A 27,363-nucleotide genomic window follows, 5' to 3' on the forward strand; every position below is an offset into this window, starting at 1 on the left:
GTGCACTACAGCACGAATAGAGAACAATAAAAGATAAACTTATAGGGAAACCTGGCATCACCTCGGCGTGCTACACCTTGACCAGCATAGAAACGCAGGTATCGGTTAGCTTCTTACTTGGCTTGGCTGGCAAATGAGCTCGAATGATGCCTGTGGCTGTTCAGATGAGTTTAAGTTAAGTTGTAAACAGTGCGTCTACCGAGACTTCCCTGCCAGGAATTATTTGAAGGGACCATGAAGACAAAATACCAGTCTCGTTCATTAAAAGACTCATTTGTCCCACCAACAACGACGCAAATATTACTGCAAACTTCACACAAGACATCGTGATATTAAAGAAAACAGATGAAGAGGTGGCTACTCCCCAGCCGCTGTCTGGCGATTTCTCTATGATGTCACAGAATCTAATTTACGCAACTGGCAGCCGCCGACCTCTGCCACTGTCAAATAACATGGTCGATACTGGGGCCTGCAGTTCCCTTTCATTGAATCATTCATATTCCTTCTAACAGTTTGCACCCCAATAACTATGTTTTAGGGCTGGCCCCTTATTACGTGACTGTCACGCGAAATTTGGAACTTAATAAGTGCAGAGCACTTTAGGCGCTCGCCTTGTCGTCCCAGCTCGCTCGCTCGACTCCAAGGCGGCGTCCCGGGGTAACGCTGTTGTTCGCGGCGTACCCCAGAGGCTTCGAAAGCCAAACGGCTTATATAGTCATAAGCGTTCGAAACTCATGCAACGCTGGCGCTTGTCATACATCTTCCCGTTGTTTAGCGCAAAGAATTTAGTTAAGGACGCCCGTTGGGTTGGTTTTTACGATAGTAAACGCAGAATGTGGCAGTGCAACGCCAGCGCGTGCGGGGAGAAAAGTACAAAGAGAACAGAGCTCCCACTGGCGCAGTTTCAGGCAGGGGGAGCGCGAGCACTGTGAAGGCGGGAAATTTGAATTGCATGGGGTGGTAGCTAGCAGTAAGCGGATAACGGCGGTACAGCCCATTATGGCGAATCACTGCTGTGCACTTCCGACAGTTTTCACATTGAGTGGAACGGCTTTAATTTTTTTTCAATGTTTTTTTGTGTTTGTTGAGTTAAAAAAAGTATTTCGTGTCTTCAATGAATCTGAGTGAGCTAGCAAAGGATGTCATCATAACAGAGGTTAGCGCTTCAAGAAACAAAACACACGACAGAAAACGAACAGGACGGGGGGCGCTCTCTGTCGTTTTAATTTTTAATATTTAATCAGCTACATAAATATGCAGGGAGGCAGAAAGCCAGATAAGTGGGTGGAAATTCAAAAGCAACTTGAACGGGAAGGAATAGACGTGTACGCTTTAGCCGAAACTCACCTCCAGGACCTAGAAGCCCCACCTATCATAGACAATTATGTCTGGGAAGGTTGCAACAGGACCACAGGAATGAAGAAAGGGGGAGGTGTTGGCATGCTCATTAAACAAGGGACCGACTGGCAGAGAGTGCATGAAAGTTGTAAAGAGCATCTATGGGTTAGAGGCACCATAGAGGGGAAAAATACATGGTTAGGAGTGGTGTATCTGTGGACCGGAAGTAGTGCTAGGGAGGAAAATGAGGAAATGGTAAACTGTTTGAGAAGAGATATAAACGAGTTCAAAGATTCGGGCGAAATACTAATAGTTGGAGATATGAATTCCCATATAGAAGGTTTGGATGGATACACAAACCACAACGGTTCTCTAGTGATAGATCTATGCCAGGAAAACCGGCTTGTAATAGTAAACACGGAAAGCAAGTGTGACGGACAAATAACGTGGGAAAGCGGTAACAGACAGTCCAGCATAGACTACAGTTTAGTATCCGAGACAGTATACGGAAGGCTGCGGGAAATGAGGATAGATGAAAATGGAACAGACAGCTTAGGAAGCGACCACAAGCGGTTTAGCTTGCACTTTGGAGGCGCAACCCGGACAAATGCAGAAATAGGTACAATAGGAGGAACTAATTTGAATAATGAGCAGTTAAAGATCATCGCTGATAGATGGGAAGATGAAATCAATAAATACCCAGGCAAAAATTGGGATTACGACGAAATGTTTGCGTTCATAAAGGGTAAGATGAATGAAGCAAAGGAACGAAACCGATGGAAAGGGAAGAGAAAGCCGAGAAGCTGGTGGAATAAGGAAATAAAAGAGGCTATGGACCAGCGAAGAAAGGCGTCGAGAGAACATAGAGAAGCAAAAAGAACTGGTATGGAACCGGAGGTAGTGAAGGAAAAGTGGGATGTCTACCGTGGGAAAAAACGAAGTGCAGAAAATGGTGCAAGCAAAGATCAAGCAGAAAAGCGAACAATGGATGGTAGAAATACGGAAGAAGGACAATTTATTTATTTATTTATTTATTTATTTATTTACATGGTACTGCCGACCTCTGGTACAAGGCCCTTGGCAGGAGGGGGCGGTAAGAAAAAAAAGACGGAAAAAGACGCGACATGAAGAAGTAAAGGGAGCAAGAATGTGGCAATATGCCTGGGAAAGGTTTATGTGTAGTGGCATTATTGTAGGCACAATATAAAAGACAAAAAGAAGGCACCCAAAAAAAGAAAAGCGTTAATACAGCCTGATGCACGCATGCGCAAAAAGATTTGCACTGACGTAACAACCTATTAGTATCGATAAGATACGAGGCATCTTTTCAGTAGCAATTTCATCCCAACAGAACGCGACAAAGTGAGCAAAAAACTGTCTGTGGGGGGAAACCAGGAAAACATACAAGGGGGCCACAAAGCACAACTGCACACATTGGTCATCAAGTTACAACTGGAGGCAAAGAATACAAGATATACAGCGTCCGTTGTATATCTGGATGGAGAGGGGAAATGTACACATGATGTTATTTTTTCAAAGCATTCATGAATGATTCGACCGTCCTACATTCTACAACGTCAGCTTTAAGCCGATTCCACTCGCGTACACTACGAGGGAAGAACGAATTTTTAAAGTTGTCGGTTTTGCATGAAAATTCCTTCAATTTCTTTGAGTGCAGTGAACGAGTGGAACGCCTAATCACGGGTTCAATATAACCATCCCTACTAATCCCTAGTTTGTCATGGTACAGCAGGTACATGTATTTCTGTCTTTCATAGTATCTTCTTTGCTCTAATTTGGTTAACTGTGCTTTTTCCAAAAGTAAACTAGGTGAAATACGCCAACTGTAGCTAGCATACACGAAGCGAATAGCTTTCCTCTGAATGTTTTCTAATTTAGTAATGTTCAACTTAGTATAAGGGTCCCAAACTGTGGACGCGTACTCAAGTATGGGCCTAACGTAAGTTTTATAGGCTAACAATTTTATTTCCTGCGTAGATTTTCGTAAAGTTCTCCTCAGGTACCCAAGGCTGCGCATGGCTTTCTTTTGAATGTAAGCAATATGTTGGTTCCACTTCAAATCCAAAGCGCATCCAAGAAGTTTCGAAACCATGTAAAATCACTAAGCTCAAAAAACGATAACCATCAAAAATTCCTAATTGATGAGGAGGGGGAACATTTAGAAGGAGAGCACGCGTTGGCGCATATTCATCGAGTAATTAGTGAGAAGTTTAGGACAATAGTGTTAGGGAAACCTGCACCGATAACATCAGCGCCACAAAAGACTGCGGAAAGGGAAATAAGTTTGAGCAACCTTGATTGGAAAAAAGCAGAGCAAAAGGTTTCCCCCCAGACAGCAGTGGGCCCGGACGGAATACCAATGCAACTGATAAACCTACTTGGACCTACCTAAAAGTAAGGAATCGTTTATGAGGGCAATAGATAAGGTGATAGAAACCAAACAAATACCAGAGGACTGGTTAGAAAGTAGGATGAATTTAATATATAAAGGCAGAGGAGACAAAGCCAGTATTGATTCATACAGACCACTCACAGTAACGTCAGTGGTGTATAGATTCGTAATGCAGGCGATAAAATCAGAAATTCAAGCATGGATGGAAGAAAATGAAATACTTGGGGAACTGCAGAATGGATTTAGACAAGACAGGCGACTGGATGACAATCTGTTCGTGATAACGCAATGCATTGAAATTGCGAAAGCACAGAATAGACCACTATGGATTACATTCTTGGACATTAAGGGGCATATGACAACGTAAACAGAGAACGGCTGTGGAGAATGCTGAAACTCCAGGGATTAGATGACGAGTTAGTACAGTTCCTTACAGCAATCTATAAAGACAATAGAGTGCACCTTACTTGGGAAGGACAGAAATGCGCCCAGCAGGTCAACATTCATCGGGGACTGAAACAGGGATGCCCTTTGAGACCAATACTGTTCATGCTTTACATGGCAGGGTTAGAAAAGAAACTGGAAGAAAGTCAAGTAGGGTTTAGCCTAACCCATATGCTGCAAGGCGAAGTGGTACAACAGCATATTCCGGGAATGTTATACGCAGACGACATTGTTATTTTAGCTGATAACCAAACCGATATGCAGCGGCTAATAAATATTTGCGGCCAGGAAGCCACTGACCTCGGGTTAAATTTCAGTGCAGAAAAATCAGGAATAATGGTTTTCAATGACGCTACCACCGACGTAGTGTCTATCCAGCAAGGCGAATTACCTAGAGTGAAGGAATATAAATATTTGGGAGTGTGGATAAACGAAGGGGATAACTACTTAAGTACTCACGAGGAGCAACTTAAGGTTAAGGGAAAGCGAAACGCAGCTATAATGAGGCATAGAGCTCTGTGGGGGTATAACAAATATGAAGTAGTAAGAGGAATGTGGAAAGGAGTAATGGTTCCGGGTCTCACGTTTGCGAATGCTGTACTCTGCTTAAAATCAGACGTTCTATCAGGCCTTGAAGTAAACCAGAGAACGGCAGGACGTTTGGCCTTAGGCGCGCATGGAAAAACAACTAACGAAGCAGTTCAGGGAGATATGGGCTGGCGTCGTTTGAAGTTAGAGAAGCTCAGAGTAAAATATGCTTTGAGATGAGGTTGAGGGCAATGGATCAACGAAGGTGGGCAGCTAAGGTTTTTAGGTACCTATACTTGAAAAGCGTGGACACGCAGTGGTTAAGGAAGACTAGAAGGCTAACGATGAAATACGGAAAGAACAGTGGGGAATCCAAAACAGCCAAGGTAACCAAAAAAGAGGCAAGGCAGATTGAAACGAATAAATGGAGGGAAAAAATGGAAGCTAAAACGTCGTTACAGATGTACAGGGCTGAGAAGATGAACACCAGAAAGGAAAATTTCTACGATAATTCCCAGGGCAGTGCTTTGCTTTTTGAGGCTAGAGCAGGTTGCCTGCGAACTAAGAGTTTTGTGGGGAAGTATTCACAAAATGATGGGGTATGCGTGGTCTGCGGAAAAGAAACAGAAACTATGCGGCACATAGTGTTAGAATGTGAGGGTATCCATCCAAACCTACATGAAGGAAATATTGGGCTTTCAGAAGCCCTAGGATTTAAGGGTATCACAGAGGAAGTTAACTTCAAGGCTGTCGAGGGGACGAAAAGAAGATTAGAATGCTGGTGGACGAAAAGCAGAGAGGGGAATATTGCCTAGGACAGTTACCACCTGTAACAGGGAAAAGAAAGTATTTCGGGCCTAATAAGCTTTAGTGCCTGCCATAAGCAGCGCTAGTATTAAACCAAGAGTGTAAAACATGGTTATATTAGTCCTTTTTGGTAAGATGACATGTCACCACCCCGCTTCAAAGGGGAAACCAATAGGAATCATCATCATCATCATGTCGTCTGTCTTGTTTCTGGAAGTGCTAACCTCCGTTATGATGACCTTGCACCAACCAGCCCATCAGCAAGGTTTATTTAGCGAAGGATGGTTATTTGAAACTGAACAAAGTTGTATTTTGACTTCATCGCACTTTAAACATGACATGGAATACGCAATCAAAAAAATAATTGCGCCCTTCCTTGTTTTCTGCTGTTTTCTTCGTCGTCTGTCTGCCTTCTCACCTCGTCACAGCAGCGGCTGCTACCGTATTCACAGCCCCTTTTATGATGCCCGTTATGTTTACCGGTGTCGACAGATCGTTAATTAACCGAAAAGCAGCATTGTATCGCATCACAATGTTAGTAAGTAATCCTTCCGGGACAAAGCAGCGCTTTGGGGACAGGTTCCTGCTAGCGAGTCGCACACAAAAAAAATCGCCGAGGGAAGAGTTGAGTGCCAAACGCAAGCCACAAGCTGAATAGGAGGCGAAGCCAAGTAAGAACGGAACACTTCCCATAATCCCCAAGATGTCGTCATATTGCAGTGCCATATTTCCTTGCATGTACTGTGAACTTTAATGACTGTATGCATCGTAGTCTAGATACGCGTCCAGAGCGTTGCATCCGAATTTTAACTTTTTTGCAACCTCAAGTGAGCGGATGAAAATGTTGGGAGCGGGCCAGTGCTCACCTAGAAGGCAGTGCTGGTGATGAAGCTCTTGTGTCCGATTTCAGACTCGTTGCGAGAGATGCTCAAGTACAGTGCCCAACGCTCAGAGGCCATGTCGAAGCACCGCGGCCATGGCAATGTGTACATGCAGCTGAGCATTCAAATGTTCAGATTCCAGAGAAACGTCTACATCGCTGGTTTCTCCCTCCTCCTCTGGCTGTGAGTATAGAGAACACCTTCTGTCTGTCTGCGTGTGTCAACATTTTGGCCGCTTAATCTCCTCTCTACTGCGGGTTTCTCAGGAAAACCGGCGCCGATAATTCGTATATTGCCGTATACGAAGCGAAAGATGACGCAACGTTCTTTTCTAGGTATCATATGTTGAAAGCAAAAGTCCCCCCCCGCAAGAAAAAAGAAAAAAAAAATATATATATATATATATATATATATATATATATATATATATATATATATATATATATATATATATATATATATATATATATATATATATATATATATATATATATATATATATATATAACACAGAAATAAGGGTTGGCAGTCGAGAAAACCTCGGAAAGCAAAGGGGAGGATGTGGTAGATCATTGAAACAGATTAAGAATTTGGAAAGAAAGAAAGAAAGTGAAGAAAAAATGCCCGCCAGGTGGGATCCGAACCCACGACCTCCAGAATACGCACCAGACCGGTATTCTGGAGGTCGTGGGTTCGGATCCCACCTGGCGGGCATTTTTTCTTCACTTTCTTTCTTTCTTTCCAAATTCTTAATCTGTTTCAATGATCTACCACATCCTCCCCTTTGCTTTCCGAGGTTTTCTCGACTGCCAACCCTTATTTCTGTGTTATTTTCAACGAGCCCCTCATTTCCTATTCTGATTCGCTATATATATATATATATATATATATATATATATATATATATATATATATAGAGAGAGAGAGAGAGAGAGAGAGAGAGAGATGTTTGATGCCCGAGATCGGTTCTGAAGGGTAGACGACTTGGACGGTCTCCCTCCCTCAGCCATCAGCCAGGGTTCCTTGGATCCTCCCGGCGGCTTCGGTCTTCCGGACTGCTTGTTTAGGCGTATAATACAGTCGACACAGCTCGGTAGCCCAAATAATAAAAGAGATTCGTGACTCGTTTTGTAGGAATCAAGACTCATGATGACACATTTTATTGAAAAAAGAATGGAATAATAGCCTCTCAACAACGAAGTGGAAGGAGAAAGGGTTCACAGCCTGGGGTTAACGCCGGAGGAACGCGCAAGACAAACACCTCTCATCGTAGGCTCTGAGAATCACGCGTTCTTGGAAAGTTCGAACTTTGGATCTATATGTGCTCCAATCGTTCAGCTTAAAGATCGCAGCTGTCCCACGCAGGTGTTGTATCGTGGGCTTGACGCCGGCCGTGCACAGAGTGCAAACTTGAAGCTCCGACTTTCCCTCGCTTTCTAATAAACACTTGCGCCCCCTTATGTAAGCATTTCCCTTGATTAGGATCTTGATCTACCTGACATGTTTGTCGTAAATCCGAGTCATATTGGTGCTCGAAACACTACCGAATTAGCGTACGAGGGAACAGTATCCCGATTGCTTGTTCCGCGGTTTATATTGTGCTTAGAATGTCTGTTATGATCAAGTAGGACATGAGGGCGTTTGTTCCTCATGTCGTTTTCGCGCTTCGGCTTTCTCCCTTTGTCTAGCGCACTGAACGAATTGAGCTGGGCAAGAATTATCAGCGGCCAACTGCGCTGCCTGCTTTTAATTGTGAAAATACTTGCACAGGCAAACATGTCTACGGCGGCTGTTCATGTTGCTTTCCATACCTGCTGCAGACCGAAGTTTCGATCAGAAGGACTCAAGGTTATGTACGGGCGGTGACAGCACACGAGAGATCACTCTTCGTATATTATAGCGTTGCAGCCTCTTCGAAAATTTTTATACACAACTTTGCGTGGCTCAAAATTTAGCCAGAATCGGCGCACGTAGAAACGTTGAATTTCTTTTGGGTTTGTTCAACTTTTCATATATCTGTCAGGCCTGATTCTTGTGGCGTATTTCGACATACCCTCGGCAAATGACGAGATCCTTCGAAGATGGAGCATCAAACAAGCGAATTAAATAACCAAAAAAGCGGCACTGTGTTTTACGCCCTGGTGCATTTTAAAAGCTTTTAAGGGCCTCTTTAAAGAGACCCTATAACGCGTTTTGAGCACTGTTATATGACCCACTCGGCCTTTAGATTGCATGTTTTGGAACACCTAAAACAAATATCAATTTCTGCGTGAGACGGAACATTACAATCCTGCCGTGGAAAGAAAAAAGTGTCAAGTAAACACTGATTGTGATCGAACATTCTCACTGTGCAATAGCAGTCAAAAATGTAAAAAAAAAATATTCAGTGGGAGTTCCTCCGTCGAAGGAATTAGTAAGATATAATGTTATAGGTGATGGGTATGCCCAGATGTACGTACATGCGTTTTTGCCGACGCGTGCGCGCGTTTTCCACGCTGCGTATTAACAGCCGAGCCTGTGTGGCCTACTTGTTGTAGGGTAATCCACAAGCTGGTGATTCTGATCCGCGATCAGGCCGTCCTCCTCGCCGTTAGTGAGGCTGCCACGGCGCAAGCTCGGCGTGCCCCCGAAGCTTCGCAGTCTCCCCTGAAGGTTTGTTGTTTCACAGCCCTGATTTCCTTCTCAACCCTCACTGGATCTCATTCTGCCCGGAAAAGGTGACTCCGCAGCTCGCTCATTTGCAGAGGCTCTGCATATTGTCAAGCTGGAACAGCGAAATGTAACGTACTATTTTATGCCACTGAAGCATAGTTCTACGAAACTGCGTTGCGGCCGAATCACCGCTGCGCATGCGCACGTGCCTCGGGGGGAAAACCATGGAAAACTCCATCGTTGCTAGTGCATCAGTGGGAGTTGTTTAGTTTGTGTGGGCTTGATATTGGTTTCAAAACTTCGAGTTGAGGTATGCTTAAAGTGACCATATTCTTCAAACCCCAAAGCGGGACAAGGGGGGGGGGGGGGGGGGGGGGGTAAGGAAGAACATGGCACATAGCTTGAAGGGAGACTAGGGCTCACCGCAATTTTGCTTGAACTGAAAGATCGTGTAGTTCTCACGGCCTTTGTCTGACGAGCAACGATGAGTTATTTGCTGAATAAGCAAATAAGTGCTAAAGCACGTCCACCCACTGTTCGTCAAACGCAGAAGGGTGTGCTGAACGGATTGTTGGTATACACTGTAACATAAAGAAAACAGCTCAGACATGGGGACTAAGCAAGGAACACAACGGTTTCTTGCTCAGTCCTATCGTGTGCGCTCTTTTCTTGAAGTTCCTCAAACGGTTTCCTGTTTCATTCCTCCAGATTTTCTTTAGTGCCACTGGGGTTGATAACCGTTTTCCATATTTCCGGCCGAAAGCGAGACAAAACACCGTCCCACAAGAACGCTGTGGGACAGCAGGACCACAGGCGGAAAAGCGGGACTTGTCCCGCCTAAATTCGGACGTCTAGTCCCTTTAGGTATGCTTAACAATAGGAAAAATTGTAACAATAAAGTGTTCGACGGTGGGCTAGTTGAGTCGGTGCGTATCGGGACAGAGTTCGAGGACATAACTCTGCTTATTTTAGTTGTCATGTTGTCACACCCCCTGTGCTGTATCGTTGCTCATTTCTCCTCACCATTGATTAGACGGTTTTAAGTTTGGTCTTTGGGTCTTCGTCATTGGAATGGAGAGAGAGAGAGAGAGAGAGAGAGAGAGAGAGAGAGAGAGAGAGAGAGAGAGAGAGAGAGAGAGAGAGAGAGAGAGAGAGAGAGAGAGAGAGAGAAAATGAATTTATTGAATGTACCTGCGGAGGGAGGGGGCTACGGCCACGCAGGGCCGGCCTCTCCTAGACGAGGGTCAGGTCGTCCCCGAATCAATGCCTCGCGGGCGTCGGCGCGTTCGGCGCGCGTTGGGTGTGCGGGTGTTGACCCGTCGACCCTCCGACGACGCTTCCCTACGCTTCTGCCCTGCAAGAGCAGCCTCGAGCCGCTGATTAGTCCGTATTTGTATCTCGTGCTCACTCGAGTTCATGGCGAGAGTGGTGTCCTCGGGCATACGCCTTGCGTCGTCTGCCTCTATTAAATGTCTTTCACAGCCCCACATCAGGTGGGCTAGCGTTGCATTTGTTCTCTTGCACATACTGCACAACACGTTTTCGTAGATGTCGGGGCACACGTGGCGCGCGAGCACCGGGGTGAGCACTGAGTTCGTCTGTAGTTTCCTGTAAAGCACTGCTTCGGCGCGGTTGAGCTTCGGATGAGGGGGCGGTTTGGTCCGCCTCCCAAGCCGGTACCATTGTAGTATATCCCCATATGATGCAAGGGGTTCTTGTTCGATGTCGTGGGACCCGTCCGCCGGTGAGGAGCGGAGGGGCGCCTCGCGGTTCGAAAGTTCGCGCGCGGCGGCGTCCGCTTCCTCGTTGCGGTTGGGGTGGGCGCTGGCTCCGACGCTTGTGTGCGCCGGGAACCAGCGGAGATGGGTGACTTGTGCGGTTGGTGCTCCTCTGGCTGGGCACTGTACTGATTTCACAACGCTCGCACTCAATAGGTTCACTGCACTTGCACTCACTGTGTTTTTGGCGTAGTTTGCGATAGCCGAGCGCGAATCACTGAGCACTGTAGTACAGTGTGAGTGTGACAGCGCGAGCGCGATGGCAACCTCCTCTGCCTGCGTGGCAGAAGGAGCACGAACACTGCACGCACTGTACACTTCCCCTGTTGTAGACTTCACCGCCACGGCCACATAGGTGTTCGGACAGTTTGGGTACCTTGCTGCGTCCACGTAGAGGGCTCCCGTGTCATTCGCGTGCGCCTCGGTGAGGGCCTTGGCCCTGGCCTCTCGGCGACCTGGATTATGGTCGGGATGCACGTTGCGGGGCAGCGGTAGTATCTTGATGCATTGGAGTATCTCTCTTGGGAGGCTCTGTGTGTTGGGCGGATCCTTCCCCTTGCTGTCGCGGCCGTAACCGATTCGCTCGAGGTTGCTTCTGCCGGCCCTCGTAGTTGAAAGGCGTTCGAGCTGTGTTGTTCTTTGGGCCTCACTGATCTCTTCCAGAGTGTTGTGGAGTCCCAATTCCAGAAGTCACTCCGTGCTGGTGTTGTTGAGTAGCCCCAGCGCGGCTTTGTAAGTCCTGCGGATGGCCGCATTGATCTTGTCCCTTTCGTGTTGCTTCCATGGGTGCAAGGCCCCCACGTAGGCCACGTGGCTCATCGCAAAGGATTGTACTAGTCTTAGGAGGCTGTGTTCCTTCATGCCCTGACGTCTTGTGGATATGCGTTTGATGAGGCGGGTGGTGATGCCCAGCTTCGTGATGACTCGGTCGACCGTGGCGCTGTTACCCCGGCTGGAGGCAGCTCTCCTACAAGCTGCTCGCCAGTCGCGCTATCTCGATGTCCCCGGACGCATTATACTCGCACGCCGAGTCCGGTCCGTAACAACGCGTAACGAACGCAGGTTTGCATGTGATATCGACCGGTTACTTATAATGCCTTTTCATTGGCATCCTGTTCCGTCCGTCCGTCCGTCCGTCCGTCCGTGCGCGTGCGCGCGCGCGTTTGCGTCCGTCCGTGTGTGTGTGTGTGTGTGTATGTGTGTGTGTGTGTGTGTCTGTGTGTGTGTGTGCGTGTGTGTGTGTGTGTGGAAAGGCATTGATTGGGACAGACAATTCTTTCATGCTGTTTTTTGCACACAACAGAAGACCAGTGAATGGGCCCAGCAGAGTAACCAGGGCCGCATCAAGGTTGAGACGCTTGCGAAGGAAGCCAAGGAGCTGGCGACCGAGTACGAGAAAGCCCGCAAAGGTATTCCGGCTGCGCAGACATGCCGGCTACATTCGAGCACGCTTCTCCCGCCAGCCAAGTTTAAATACAGGAACTTCGTTGCATCGTGGATCTTTCCGTGCACCCGCAGACGTGGACCGCCTGACCTCGGACCGTGACGCCCTGAAGATGCAGGCCGCGAAAGCGAGCAAGGAGTTCAACCGACTGTACGGCGATCGCGCGAAGGCCGAACAGGTTACGAGTGACTTCCGATCTCTCCCTGGGCAAATACGGACTATGCACGACGAAACAACTACACTTGTCACGCGACAGCTAAAACGTTACTTTATGTTTAGGAGAAATCAGCGTGATTTCTAATGCCCAAGCATTCCTAGGCGACTTCCCCCAGAAATCTGTCCTATGCGACCTGTCACGATGCTCTCAAAAAATATACACGGGCCATATTGGATATTTGAGTATTTAAAGGGGCCTTTAAAGATAAAGGGTACCGTTGTAATAAAAGACCCCTTGATAGAGTTACCTACGCACTGAGTATCAACTTGGCGATTCAACCAGGCTTCACATTATTGCTTTCCTCTCGCTCTGTTGCCCCACTTAGGTAGACTTTTCCCCTTCTTTTCGTTGCCACTATACTTTTGTGGAAAACATTTAGCGTTCATTTGTGCACATCTACACTTATGCCAACAGGAGACGAGCCTACCATATTTCTTCGATTTTCTAAAGAGATCAACTTAACGCGTGTGGCAGGCATTTCCTGAAAGTTGGAGGCTCAAAAAACTTACCGTATCTCAACCCCCCTTCTCCTTTTTTTTTTTTTGCATGCACAGTCCAGAAGAATAGATATGTACATGTTTTATTTACCTTAAAATTTCATTATGGGGTTTCAGTTTCATTGATTCCTGTTCTTTTTTTTTTTTTTTCTTTTTTCCTGCAGGCGACGGCTACCGGTTCCGATACCAAGAAAGACAACTAGAGATCGTCGAAGCTCGGCAAGCCGCAGTTTGAACGGTTTACGTGAATGGACGTTGTGCGAATCATCTTATCGCTAGCCGCTCCACGTACCCCACTAAAATATCTGTCATGGAATTCGCACACGGTGACGAATTGATGCGTGTTTCTCGTTGTAGTAATGTGGGTTTAATAAATTTGTGTTTTCGTACTCGTTTTTAGCACTTATTAAAGGAAAATAAGATGGGTGTGTTTTGACTCTTTGACATAGTTGCATGTCCCTGGGCATAGAGCTACTGCAGTGGCTAAGGTCTACTTTAATATGCGAGGCCTTTAGCTATACTTCGGTGGGAGCAGGAGACGGAAGCCCCGAGCACTCGGTAGTCTCGGCCCTTTGCTCCTTGATAGTCGGCATGCTGCTTGGGGGCACCAACGTGATACAGGCTGCCCGTTGTTTACCTTTTAGTGCCTTTCCTTCAGCACAAAATGCTACAAGGTTATGAGTTTTGTTGCATTTTATCATGACCTTGCTTTGTCCAGGCTGTAAGCAACGAGCAGATTGTGCGAGCCTGAAAAAGGGCTAGCAAAGTTGCTAACGGAAGTAAAAAAAAAAAAAGCAACTGAAACCTCTCTTTGTCCTGAGTACGAATTAATTAAATTTTTGCTGGGAAATAAGGGAAAGGGGATTGTGGTCAACCCCCCAGGGGCTGGAGGCCGTGAGCCCGCGCCCAGTGCAGTGCCTGGCCAACCAGGGTTTGGTAATGCAGCGGTTCCGAGACGGTCAGTATTGACTACTATTGCTTAGTCATTGGGCTGCATAGGTGGTTTCGGTGGTCACGGTAAGAATGCGGCACCAGGTGGTAAGTGCTGAGAGGAACGTTACAGGTAAGGGAGTTACGTTGAAAGATGGAAGGACATACGTGAGAGGAATGTATAGTAGTATGTGAACCGGTCTGAAGCCTCCGCCAGAAATGAGTTGGTAAGGGAGGGGTGAGCAGGACAATGTGCTATTGTATGATGATTATGGGCGAAAGAAGCAGTCTAGGTCCGGTGTACACTTGTATATTGGAACCCGAGTCACCCGAGTCGGGTTCTCTCATCAGGGTAAAATAACCGGAGGCGGAAGCGTGTGCTGCCTCGCTCCTGGAAAGTTCCGTGTGGCCTGAAGTCCACAGGGTGGTAATTTTAGCCCGAAGCTTTATATTGATAGGCGAAAGGAAAAAAAAAACAGGCGGTCCCTTCCAAGCAGAAAACTGCTCCGGTGCAACCCAATGCGCACGCGCGAAAACACCAGCTTAGGAGTTACAAATAAAGGGAGAGGGATTGCCTGGGCTTATAGACGACGTAGCTACACTATACCGATACTGGTAAGAACGGCGCATCGGAGGGGGCGAAAGGGGGGTTCTCTCAGCAGAGCGCGCGAGGCACGCATGCAGGCAACCATGTGAGTGCGCCGTCACTGGTTACGTCCGGCTCCGCGGGATGGCGGTGCTTGTCCGTGCTAGCACATTTCACTATGGGCAAACCGATGCTTCTTGCAAGAAAAGGCGCAAAATCTTCAAAATGCAGTGAATTGGATATCAAGAGAGAGAGACAAAACATTTTAATGAGCTCAAATGTGAGAGTGGAACCCTAGTCCGGGAATCCATGCGTTGCCCTCGCCGTCTTGGCCCGTGTCACCAGGAGAGTGTGGTCCTCCGGTTGACAGCTGGTCAACAGTGTCTCCCACAGCTCAGGAAAGGAACAGGTGGAGAGGGGTGGTAGGGCTGGGTTGTGAGCGCATTCCACAATTATATGCTGGAGGGTACCTGGCTGTGGACATAACTTGCATAGCGCGGTGTACTGTGTGGGAAACAATAAATTCATTCGAACCGGGTGAACGTACGTGCCTGCTTGTAATTGTCGGAGTGTTATTTCCTGAGTTTTGCTGAGGGATGGGTGAGGGCACGGGAATTTTTGTCTGGTGGTCCGGTAAAATTGGGTAATTTCTTGATAGGTGAGAAGTGGCGTCGGAGCTGCGGTGACCTCTGGGGCTCGGTAGGCCAGTTCGCGAGCCTGTTGGTGGGCGAAGTTGTTGCACGTTACAGAGGCATGGGCAGGTGTCCAAACGATCGCCACTCGGTGAGAGGGACGGTATCGCTGAAGTAACCACCGGGTCGTTGGTGCAACCCACCCTGAAAGGAAACTGCGGCAGGCTGCTTGAGAGTCAGTGATGATGACTCTGCTGGAACATTGGATGAGGGCTAAGGCAATGGTGAGTTCTTCGGCGTCTCGTGGGGATGTCGTACGGATGGATGCGCATGAAGTTAAATGGCTTCTGGTTGTTGTCACTGCAACCATGCTTTGGTTGTCAGCGTAGCTCGCCGCATCGGTGTAGGAGAGCGATTGCCATATAAGCGTTCGTGGGCTTGGCTGCGGGCGGTCCTGCGCTCGGGGTGGAGGTCGGGGTTCATATTCTTTGGTAGGAGTCGTACAGAGATATGTTTACGCCACTCGTCTGACAAAGGGGCCAGGTGGGTTTGTTCTGCACAGGGCCAGTTGATGCATTGCAGAACAAAGCGGCCTGCCGCAGTGTGTGTCAGACGGAGGCGCTGGCTTGCGAGATGACCTTCAATGAGTTCCTCAATAGTGTTGTGAAGACCCATTTCAAGAAGCTTGGTTGTCGATGTACTCATAGGGAGCCCGAGTGCTTGTTTAAATGCCTTCCGAATGATCCTGTTTAGTGCTTCAATGTCGGATTTGGTTAGGGTCATGTATGGAGCGACATAGGTGAGGCGAGAAATGACGAAAGCTTGAATTAGTCTCATTGTGTCCTTTTCTTTCATTCTTCGATGCCGGTTAGTGACCCGCCTAATCATATGCACGACTTGAGCTGACATATTACGCAGTTTTGACAAGGCAAAGTCGTTTCGGGTATTGTGGATGGTAAGGCCTAATGTCTTGAGTGAGTGGCTAGGTTTGATCGAATGGCCGTCAAGAGATATTTCGATGGGCTCGACGTGGTGTCGTGGGGGGTGTTTCCGGATGATGACAAGTTCTGATTTTTGCGGTGAACAATGTAAGCCACAAGCCTGGGCGTAATTATTGACTTCTTCGGCTGCACGCTGCAATGTGTCCTGCAGCCCACCGAGAGAGTCTGTGTCAGTCCAGAGGGTGATGTCGTCTGCATACAGTGCGTGGTGAAGATTCGGAATCTGCTCTAGCTGTTTTGGTAGGCCCAGAAAAGCGATATTGAAGAGGAGTGGAGACAATACCGAGCCTTGCGGTGTACCCCGACTGCCAAGAGAGATTGGTTTGGATTTTATATCTCCAATTTTGAGCACAGCCTGGCGGCCTGTGAGGAAGTCCGAAATGTAGGAATAAATTCGGTTGCCACAGCCAGTATTATTAAGGCGGGAGAGAATCGCTGCGTGCGAAACGTTATCAAAGGCCCCTTTTAGGTCGAGGGCCAAAATGGCTCGAGGTGAGTGGCGAGTGGCAGGTGCAATTACCTCTTCTTTGAGTCGCAACATAATATCCTGTGTGCTTGGATGTTGTCGAAAGCCGAACATTGTTTTGGGCATTTGGTTGGTGTCTTCAAGGTATGGCTGCAGCCTTTTGGGTATAATGCGTTCCAATAGCTTCCCCACGCAAGAGGTAAGGGAAATAGGCCGGAGATTGTCTATGTGTGGGGATTTGCCCGCTTTAGGAATGAAGCGGACTTCGGTGGTTTTCCATTGAATAGGTAGGCGGCCAGATGTCCAAAATTCATTGAGGTGTTTCAGCAGGATGGCAAGTTCATCATCACCTAAATTGGCCAGGAGCTTATACGTTACTTGGTCAGGACCCGGGGCACTCCTTTTCTTGCATTCCGCCAGGGCTAGCTTGCTTTGGAGAACGGCCTAAAATGCGCTCCAGAAAAGTCGGAATTCCTGCGAATCCACTGCACCACAGAAATGTCCAAAAACACCCCAGTACAACTATATATAAGAACAGCGCCCATACCAGAGAGGAGGCAAATGAGAATACTCGGGATGCACCTGCAAGGAAATGCTCAAGCGGACACCACCATAACGCAACTGCGCGCTAAATCTTCCCAACTGACACGCATAATCAAGCGGCTAACAAACAACCGGAATGGAATGAGGGAAGAAGACACCGTCCGAATAGTACAAGCAATGACTATCCCTCGTATCAGCTACAGTCTACCATTTCAAAATCTCACAAAGTCGGACGAAGAGCACATCAACGCCATAATCCGCACAGCGTTCAAAGCTGCCCTCAACCTACCCCAGTTCACCTCCAATGAGAAGCTCACTCATCTGGGGCTCACGAACACCATGGAAGAGATAAAATGCGCCACCCTTCAAGCACAACGAATACTACTAGAAAAGTCCCGCGCGGGGAGGGCGATCCTACGGCAAGTAGGCGATCCACCCGATCGCAGATGCCAAGAGCAGGAAACAGACCTAAACCCTGCACAACGAAGTCACATCAAAGCGCTGCCCCTTCCAAAAAACATGCATCCTAGAAAGGCCAGGGTCAATTTCCTGCAAAAAAATTCGAACACCAAGATAATACGGTGTACGTCGATGCAGCGAAGTATGACGAAGAAACGGCGGCATTAATGGTGACCACCCGTGAAGGGGACATCATAAAATGCATCACCATGCGAAACACCACCACAAAGCACGCGGAGACCGGAGCCCTCCTTCTCGCGATTCGCTGGGGAGAACGAAATGGCCGCGGCCTCAACATCATCACCGATTCGCAAGCGGCTGTGCGAATGCTAGCGGCAGGAAGAATACCACTTGCATTTCGAAAGGTACTTCCGGAATCCCTCGAGAAAGTTCATAACATTACGTGGAACCCCGGACATGAGGGACTGCCGGGTAACGAGGCGGCGAACAGGCGAGCGTGCGACTTCACTCACCACCCCCCTGTGACTGACGCCTTACGATACCCAAGTACCACTACGTACGGGGAATACCTACAAAATACCAGAGAAGAGCGGGCTACATATCCAATCCCGCATCGCGAACTAACAGCAAGTGAAGCCCAGATGCTACGTAAGATTCAAACTAACACCTTCATACATAAATCTCGCTGGGCGAAGATTTTCCAACAACGGCACCCTGACTACACAGAAGACTGCGGGCTATGCGGAGAGACTGCTACCCTCTTCCATGCCATGTGGGCCTGCCCACACCTCTGGGCAGGGGCCGAACACCAAAAGAACGCGCCACTGACTTCCCGTGAATCATGGGAGGCCGCCCTCACCAGCCCCGACTTACAGATCCAAAGGGACCTAATCAGCCGGGCGAAGACGGGAGCAGAAGCCACTGGAGCCCTGGACAAAGGGTTCCACCTATGATTCTTCCATCCTTTTCTCCCCTTCCCCTTTCCTCCATTTTTACTTCAATAAAGTTTATTCCGTCAGTCAAGCACATGATGTCTGTTGGACGTTCCAAACTCTACCCCTGCGAACGCAAAGTAATGACTCGAGTCCATTGTGAGTGCGATTAAAAACATCTCTGTTGACACCAACGTTGAGAATCGTATTGAAACGGAGCAGACAACGCACGCCGGTGTTTTTTTTTTTTCGTGCGGGCGCAGTGGCACAAGCCGCGCCATGTCCGAGGCGCAGCGGCCATGTGTATGGCCGTTTCTAGTCTTGCCAAGCGAAGACATTGACAGCTAAACTTTTCAATGAATACCACGTATAGCGTGAAGCACAGCTCAAGCGACAGCGGCGGGCAGGTGTGGGGCGGTGCAGCGTCAAAGCGTCAATGGCGAACACCGGCCGCACGTTACTTCGAAATGGGTAGGCCACGCGACGTACTTAAAACACTGGCCGCACATTACAGATTCGAAAGTTAGCCATCGACACGGAGTGCATGGTCGGATGTAAAGCGAAACTTTACTGCCCTCACTGATGTCGTTGTACGCTAATACGCCCTGCAGGAAAGCCAACTTTCTCTGACGATGATGGTGAACGATTGTGGGTGAAGTGAAAGAAAAAATGGCCGCGTATCTGCCCCTTTCGTTGCAAATGTCGACAAAAGACGATAGTCTTTGTCGACATTTGCCAAGTAAATGCCTCGCTTCGCTTTCCGCTCACCTCTCATGTTGTTCCTCTTGCGTCGCGCTCTTTCCAAGGGAAACATGGTAAAGGTTTGCTCAAGCCCATTTAAATTTACCGCGTTCCGGTGCTCCAGGCTCGGTGCCTCGATGCCAGCGCTGCCGTACGGCGGAGACGCGCGTGAATTGAGGCGCCCTACTTCAATGTTATAGTACCGCGCTTCCCTAGTCCACGCGTGTTCCAAGCAGAACGTGGAACCTATCAAGTGGAACCTTTCGGAACTGTTGTCACTTGATTCCTTAAAATGCCGCCAGAAGCTATAGTGGCGCGGGCGACAGCAGGCGACGGCGGAGTGATTTTTTTTTTCTGCAGCTGATGAAATATTTAATCTCGTACAAATCAAACATGTATGATTTGTTATAAAGGAACGCTGCATATATCACTTCTGTATTAATTTGCTGTATTATATTTGCGTAATGTCTTATTCTTCTTCAACAATGTTGACAAGTATGAACATTACACCGAACTTAGACGGGTAGATTTAGCTGTGACTATATAAGACTATTACGCAGGCCTTGCTTTGCTTTGGCCGGGTGGCTGAATCGAGTCGCAGACAGACAGACAGACAGACAGACAGACCAAAATTTCTGGGTTTAATAGATGGATTCAGTTTACACTGCAGTGAATTTAAAATTTTGTCATATGCCGATGACATCGCTGTTTTTTGTAGTGATAGGAAAAGTGTGAATGAGGTGGTGAATGATCTAAAGCGATTTTGCGAGTTGTCTGCCAGTGCAGTTAACTGGAACAAGTGCATAGGATTTCGGCATGGTGACTGGCAAAGTAGGCCAGTGTTTTTGGAGAACACGCCTTGGACGACGACTCCGGCCAGGTATCTGGGCATCCCACTTGAAAACTACCAAGACGCTAGAGAGTATACTGTGACGGAGAAACTGATAGGGTTAGAGAGAAATTAACACAATGGGGGGGGGGGGGAGCGAGGGATCTGTCAATGTTTGCCCGTGCATCAGTATGTAATGTGTTTGCTGTTGCCAAGGTATGGTACGTCCTACAGGCGATTTGTATGTCAAGAAGGAACATACAAAAGCTGAACAGAATGTTTGCGGTGTTTATGTGGGACTCAAGTTGAGAGCGCATGAGTCGAACTAATTTGTTTCGCTCGATGAAAAGTGGTGGATTGGGACTGGCACATTTGTTTATCCGACAATATGTTTCTGAGAGATCAGAGAGATTGCTTCCTACGTACTGGGGTACAAGTCCGCCTACGTGATGTTATTCCAGACTATGTAGTTTCAACTTCTGAAATGCGATGTGTACGTGTGCATGGGTTCTTGCGCGAAGTGGTGGATGCTTTTAGGATTTTAAGGGTTAGGTCTTCCTCGGAGTATTTGAGTAGGGTGCCGCGGAAACGTTTGTACAAAGATATGATTGATGTGTGTTTGTCTGTTCCGGTTTATCGTCAGTTATATGCAGTGGGTTCAGGATAAGATGTTCTAAAAAAAGTGAAACGAATGCCAGTACGTTCATCTGTTAAATCTTTCTTCTTTAAACTCCATAGCGGCACGCTACCGGTAAAACCCTGGCTGCAGGAAAAAGGACTATATGTACACCCATGATTATGCCAAAAGCTGGAAACAATTGAGCACATCTTTCTGGACTGTTGGGATGCCGTGTTTCACTGGGACATCCTCCAACGAACCCTGAAAAAATACTTATCATTAACGCCTTATGGCATTCGCTTTTTTCCCGTAAACAATGATGGAGGCGTGCCCTATGATATGTTCATGGCACTTAGTCTGCATTCTATGTGGAAAACTCGCATGGTGGTTCAAAATGCCGAAGAGGATGCTCGCACAGCGCGAGAGTACTTCATTGAAAGCGTTGCTTATATAAGAGAAGTTTATCGAGTCATGCCGGAAGAACCTGAGTGGTTACCCATTCTGGATGTTCTAGCGCAATTTAAGATGTTTTAAGCCACTCCCTTCAGCCGATGGGTGGCTGGGGCTACTAATTTCTGTACTGAGCAGTACGTGCGTGTTGTGTTGTCGCCAAGCAGGCAATAAATAAAAAAAAATTGGGCCCATCTCCCCGCGAGGGGGACTCGAGTAAATGCGTCGCATAGGGGGTGGGTGTATTGCGTTAACGTTTAGTGTTTGGGGAGTTGGTGGTAGTGAATGCGTTGTATCAGCAGCTTCTTGACGTAGTTTGAATGAGTCAAGGATATAAGGCGCGTTCGTAGCCTCCCATTCTGTGTCGGCTTCGTGGCGCAGTGGGTAGAGCACCATGTACATTGCGTTCCGCCCGCAGGGTCTAGGGATCGAAACCAGGCGCCGGATAGTATTTTTTTTATATAGTGTAGGGGGAGGGGTGCGGGCAACGACGGTGCGGACTACGACTACGGACGTCAACGCGGGGGACATCGTGAGTTACTGAAATGCTTTGCATTTAAAAGTAGCCCAAGAAAGACTACCGTCTTTAAAAAACGCTTGCCCTGGCAGGAATAGAACCTGGGTGCCTCCCGCTGTGAAGCCGGCGTCTATCCGATTGCTCCATTTCGACGTGGTCGAAGCGAACGCCAAGCAGCAGGTACCGATTCGCGCCGTACACCCCAACCCCAAGCATTAGTGCTACCGAATGCACACCCGAGCGTCGCCTTCGGGTATTCTGGAAAAGTGGAGCGTACCTCCACAGTAACACATACTCACAGTGTGGGACAATGGCCAATCAAAAAATTCATCACGAGAAAGCCTCGCGTTCAACCATCGTTGGACGGTAGGGGTGCATGACGTACTTTTCTTAACTTATAAAATTTGCACACATTACTCTACGCGCAATGCACCACATTCCACTTCGGAATGGTTGGGATAACCCGGCCTACAATATCTCTGCAGATCCATGTGTTGCAAGACTTACCTTTTTTTACGAAAGGAAGTTGGTTGGTTGGTTGGTGCCAAAAGAATGGCTCACACCCACTCAGGTGGATTGGTCAGGAAATGGGCGCTGACTGAGAGAAAAAAAAACTGGACTCGGGGTTAACAGAAATAAAGTGAATGCACGAAGTGCTCTGTATGGAAAAAAGGGTATATAATCGGGAAAAAAAAGATAATAAGAAGACTGCCAGAAAATGAGGTGCGGCAGCAGAGAGGAGGCACCAACTATAAAATCAACACTAATGAATAAGGAAAGGATAGACAGAAGGTCAGCCGTGAAAACTAGGTAAAGAAATAAAGCAAGAAGATACGGCAGTGAAGGAGAGGCAGGGAGCGGGAAGGCAGTGAGTACAGGAGCTTACATGCTTTATAGAGCAGCCCGCCATCTTGATCTAGCGGCTAGCACGGTAGACGGCGAGATTCAGAAATGAATGAATGTACAGCACGGCAAGGATCCCCGCGGCAAAAACCCAGGACTTTTGTCCCGAAGGATAATATTAGAGGAACAGAGATTGGATGGGCCAATTGATTAAAAGTGTTTTCCAGATATCTTTTTCGTATGGAGGTGAACCGTCGGCAGAAAAGGAAAAAAAATGTTCTATTGTCTCTTATTCATTGCAAAATGCGTAAATGGGTGAGGGGGCCAGATCACAGCGGTGCAAATAACAATTTAAATTTGGTACGCCAGAGCGAAAGTTAGCTAGGCTAACTTCACATTCTCGTGATTGACTAAGTTCTTTCAGCGATCAATGCATCGGCTTCGTCCTTCTCGTCAAGTTTAATCCAGTTATTTTTATTCTACAAGCCTATTAATGCTCCAAGTATTACAACGTGCATTAAACAATTTTGGTGATCTTCTGGCGGTCTACTTGACCTTTAGGTCGTACTCAACTGAGGCGCGCCCTTCTGTCAGCCCTGGCCTCCAACCTCTTTCCAGTCCGTCTCTTCATGCGATATAGCTGGATCCCAAATATGCCCCAAGGTCAAACCTATTGGAATCATCCTGTCACTCGACACTGAAAGTCCCTCCTCTCAGATGCAAACTACCCTCATCTCACTTTCTGGTGACTTATCCCGTTAAGTACGACCTTAACCACGCAAAGTAAGGTCGTTGCGGATTCCACATCTGCAACAAGGTGTTGGCTTACCCCCTCCGACTCTGCTAAGTTTATAGTTTGTGAGAGGAATGCCAAGAAACTTGTATTTAAACTCTATACGTGTAGACTCATATCAGCAAACAACCCCAGCAAATAACCAGCATTTAATTTCACGCCACGTCACCATCTATCTTGCAACTTCGCATATACCTGTAAGAGCGTTGTGCATAACATCACAGCTGGCACATGCCCCAACCATTCGGCTTCAACAAGGAATTACTATTCTCGCTGCCCGCACGATGGGCCGCTCGGCCACTGCTAGGATCAGCTTCGAATGAACGCACATTTACCGCGAGATCAGCTATGCCATTGGCATCTTTCGTATCATCCCAAGGTCCATCACTGGCATCGCTGCCAGCATATTGGGCAACGCGCTAGACCACGCTGCCCCAACTGCGGTCAGGTGCTGCCCGAAGACGCCAGCCAGAACTGCTTAGTGACAAAAGGAAATGTCAAGGCTGACACCTCGTTTCACTGCGCTACGACGCTCTGTAGGAGTGTTTCATTTTTACAAGATGACTACCGGCTCTCCCAAAACTGTTTTTGCTAGATTTTTTTAGTAAGTAGGTAATCGCTTTTTTTCGAGTTAAAAAAATAAACCATAAAATTCTGCTTTAGTGTAGAAACGAACACAGCTGCTTTTGCATTGTAAGACGCAGTTAGTTGTAAGCAGTTTCCTATTCGTCAGGCGACATTGCGCTACCATGTAGGTATAATCCCGGGATTTCCGGGGCGCGTGTTTTCAAACGTTTCGCTGCACAAGCACCCACATGACATGCGTGATGTCACTGCGCGCGCTATTCTTGTGAGGCCTGCTAAAACGGGCCCACGGTTCGGGATCTGTAGCTGCGATGTAGCGTAGTAGTAGTAGTAGTAGTATGAAACTTTAATGAGCCTTATAAAGTAGGAGTGGTTCCCTAGTCCGGGAATCCAAGTGACGACCGGGCGACCGACGCCCTAGATGCCAGTAGTTGCTGGACGTCCAGGTGGTCGCTGGTGATCAGGTTCTCCCACAGCTCATGGAGGGGGAGGGGGGAAGGAAAGGGTGGGAGGTCAGGGTTATGCGTACACTCTAATAAAATGTGGACGAGTGTGCCAGGCTGAGAGCAAAAAGTGCATTGGGCGGGAAATTGAGTAGGAAACATGTGGTGTAAGCGAATTGGATGGACGAAGGTATTCGTTTGGATGCGACGAATAGTCGTTTCTTCTGATTTGGACAGCTTGGAGTGAGGTTGAGGGAATCGTTGCCTGTCGAGTCGATAGTACTGTGTGATGTCCTGAAACGTAACCAGTGGTGTGGACTCCGCTTGTTCTTCTGGGGCCTGGGAGGAGAGTGCGCAGGCTTGATGATGGGCAAAATTATTGCCTGTCAATGTACAGTGGGCGGGTGTCCAGACGAGGGCGACGTTTCTTTGTGGCTGATGTTGCGAGAGGAGGCGGAAAGTTGGTGGGGCCACCCTCCCCGCCAAGAAGCTCCGACAGGCAGCTTGGGAGTCGGTTAAGATGACCGCGCTCTTGGTGTGAATAAGTGCGAGTGCGATGGCCAGTTCCTCAGCAATATGCGTGGATGTCGTGGTAATTCAAGCACAGGTTATAAGGGACGATTTGGTGGTGACGGTTGCAACCTTGTGCTGCCCGCCTGGATACGAGCTAGCGTCTGTATACGCGACGTCCAGACGGTTCCCATAGATGTTCTCGTGGGTTTGACTCCGTGCTTGTCTTCTGCCCGGGTGGAGATCAGGGTGCATGTTCTTCGGTATTGGGCGAACCCGTACAGCAGATCTCCAAGCCTCGGGGAGGACAAGAAGAGCAGGAGGAGATGCTGGGTGCGCGAGTCGTAGGCGTTTGAGTAACCAAAGGCCCGCAGGTGTTTGAGTGAGCCGGACACGTTGGCTGGCAAGGTGGCCTTCAATTAATTCTGAAACCGTATTATGAAGACCCAGTTGTAGAAGCAGCTGAGTAGAGGTGTTCATAGGTAGGCCCAATGCCTGTTTGAATGCCTTGCGTATGAACTTGTCAAGGGCGTCCACTGTGTACTGGTGCTGACTGCTTGGGTTCGAGCCCCAGCAGGTCTATCTCTTCGTCTTTTTTTTTTTCATTGTTTTTTTTTTTTCTAAATTTAGTTTTCTTTTTTAAACTCATATCTACGCGTGTTCTTGTTAAAAATGGTGATTTGGTATGTTTTAGGTAACTTCATGTTTGGTGCACAGCCAATGACCACGTTGAATTACCGTTCTCCATCGCGCGAACAGACATTTCACGTGGGTTCTCTGTGTAGCGAAGCGTTTAGAAATGCGCTTCCGGGGTGATGCAGCACTTAAGTTGAACGTAGTGATTGGCTGCAACCTGCACCCAATCCAACGTAAAATAACCAACCCACTCAGATTTACGGAAGCTGCGTAATATTGATATAAAAACACTTTTGCAATAAAAAAATTGAGGCAAATAATTTGGGGAATAGCTCGGGATCGAATTCAGGCCGCAGGCCGTTAACGTCAGAAGAATAGCACATGAATAGCGTGAGTGTTCAAAGCGAGCCAGCAGATGGCGCTAGACATATACACGAGAAGTACCGAGCTTGTACCCATATGGGAACGGAATATCGTCTTCGTCAGCGCTGCTTCACGTTGCAATTTTGTTAAGGCCATCCCAATCATCATCATCATTCTAGAAACGCTACCAGCTGAGTAATCCTCTTGTATCCGGAACCTCACTCGATTTGACTCGCCGTTTCCTCCTCTGCGACTACGCTCCTGCAAGCCACGGTAGGTCACGAAATTTCCCGTACCGTTTTGTGCTAGTTCTTTGTTGCTGTACTGTGTCAGGCGGCTTCGCAAAATTACCCCGAAGCATTTCGCTGTCCTTGCTGCCAACGTGCCACTCTTTCCGCTCCATTCCCTCTCAATAAAAGTGCTTCTCCTTCTAAAAATCTTGAGGGCATGATGCATAGCACGGCAGTTTGGCGCAATGGCGTGCTCAGAAAAAGATGTTTTCACTTTCACAACTGCTCCAGATTCTTTCGCCGTGTTATTTGTATATGAATTTTTTTCAGAGAACAAAAGAACAATGGGCATTCAGTGGACATTCGTGGCGGCTTTCCTCTACTCCGAAATCACCGTGGTCATTCTTCTTCTGGTTCCGTGCATCTCCCCGAAATCGTAGGTTTTGTTGTTCTGATAAACGTACACTGTTCAGTGCACCGATGACCGGATATAGGCTCACTTTTGCCAATGTTAAATTGGCTCCGGTACAGTCTGCCTGGCATCTTACGAATGTTCTTTTCCTCTTTGTGTGTGATCAAAGATGGAACAAGGTATATCAGTCGCGGTTCCTTAAATCCCTTGGGACCCAAGCGGACAACTACTTCAAGCTCATGATGTTAGCCCTTGGACTCCTCTTCTTCGGTAAGTCGTTACTGAAGCAATCAATATCGCCAGGTCGTAGCACTGAAACAAAAGCTCATTTTTTTAAAGACAATAGTCTTTCCTGGGCTACTTAAATGCAGAAATTTTGGTCTGTCTGTATATCTGTCTGTCTGCCTGTGACTCGATTTAGCCACCCGGCCAAAGGGAAACAAAAGATGCGCAATACTCTTATATCATGATCATCGTCATCATCATTTTATCTACGCCCACTGCAGGGCAAAGGCAGCTCTCCCATGGATCTCGAATTTTATCTACGTCCACTGCAGGGCAAAGGCAGCTCTACCATGGATCTCGAATTATTCCGGTCCTGTGCTAACTGCGACCAATTTATTCCCGCAGAGTTCTTGATCTCATGTGCCCACCTAACTTTCTGCCACCCCCTGCAGCCCTTGCTTCTCTAGGCATCCACTCTGTTATCCTTAATGAGCAACGGTTATCTTTCCTTCGCAATACATGCCCTGCCCACGCCCATTTCTTCTTCATAATTTCTACTAATATGTCCTTAACACACGTTTGTTCCCTGACTTAATCCACTCTCTTCTCGTCGCTTAATGTTACACCTATAATATTCCGTTCCATTGCTCGCCTCAGT

The 27,363-nt window shown here is 47.7% G+C and overlaps 1 protein-coding gene across 1 annotated transcript in view; it reads left to right on the plus strand.

Moving 5' to 3' along the window:
• LOC144153353 (uncharacterized) overlaps positions 1 to 27,363 on the plus strand; it is a 44,271-nt gene that overhangs the window by 3,298 nt on the left and 13,610 nt on the right. The window contains exons 3-10 of the mRNA XM_077685003.1: positions 6,441 to 6,594; positions 8,949 to 9,063; positions 12,145 to 12,250; positions 12,360 to 12,463; positions 13,882 to 13,935; positions 26,018 to 26,111; positions 26,399 to 26,504; positions 26,650 to 26,750. Coding sequence (XP_077541129.1) covers positions 6,441 to 6,594; positions 8,949 to 9,063; positions 12,145 to 12,250; positions 12,360 to 12,463; positions 13,882 to 13,935; positions 26,018 to 26,111; positions 26,399 to 26,504; positions 26,650 to 26,750 — 834 coding nt within the window. The remainder of the gene's footprint in view (positions 1 to 6,440; positions 6,595 to 8,948; positions 9,064 to 12,144; positions 12,251 to 12,359; positions 12,464 to 13,881; positions 13,936 to 26,017; positions 26,112 to 26,398; positions 26,505 to 26,649; positions 26,751 to 27,363) is intronic.

Source organism: Haemaphysalis longicornis, unplaced genomic scaffold (genome assembly GCF_048455015.1).
Source record: "Haemaphysalis longicornis isolate Haplotype H1 unplaced genomic scaffold, Haemaphysalis longicornis Haplotype H1 scaffold_9, whole genome shotgun sequence".
Taxonomy (NCBI): domain Eukaryota; kingdom Metazoa; phylum Arthropoda; class Arachnida; order Ixodida; family Ixodidae; genus Haemaphysalis; species Haemaphysalis longicornis.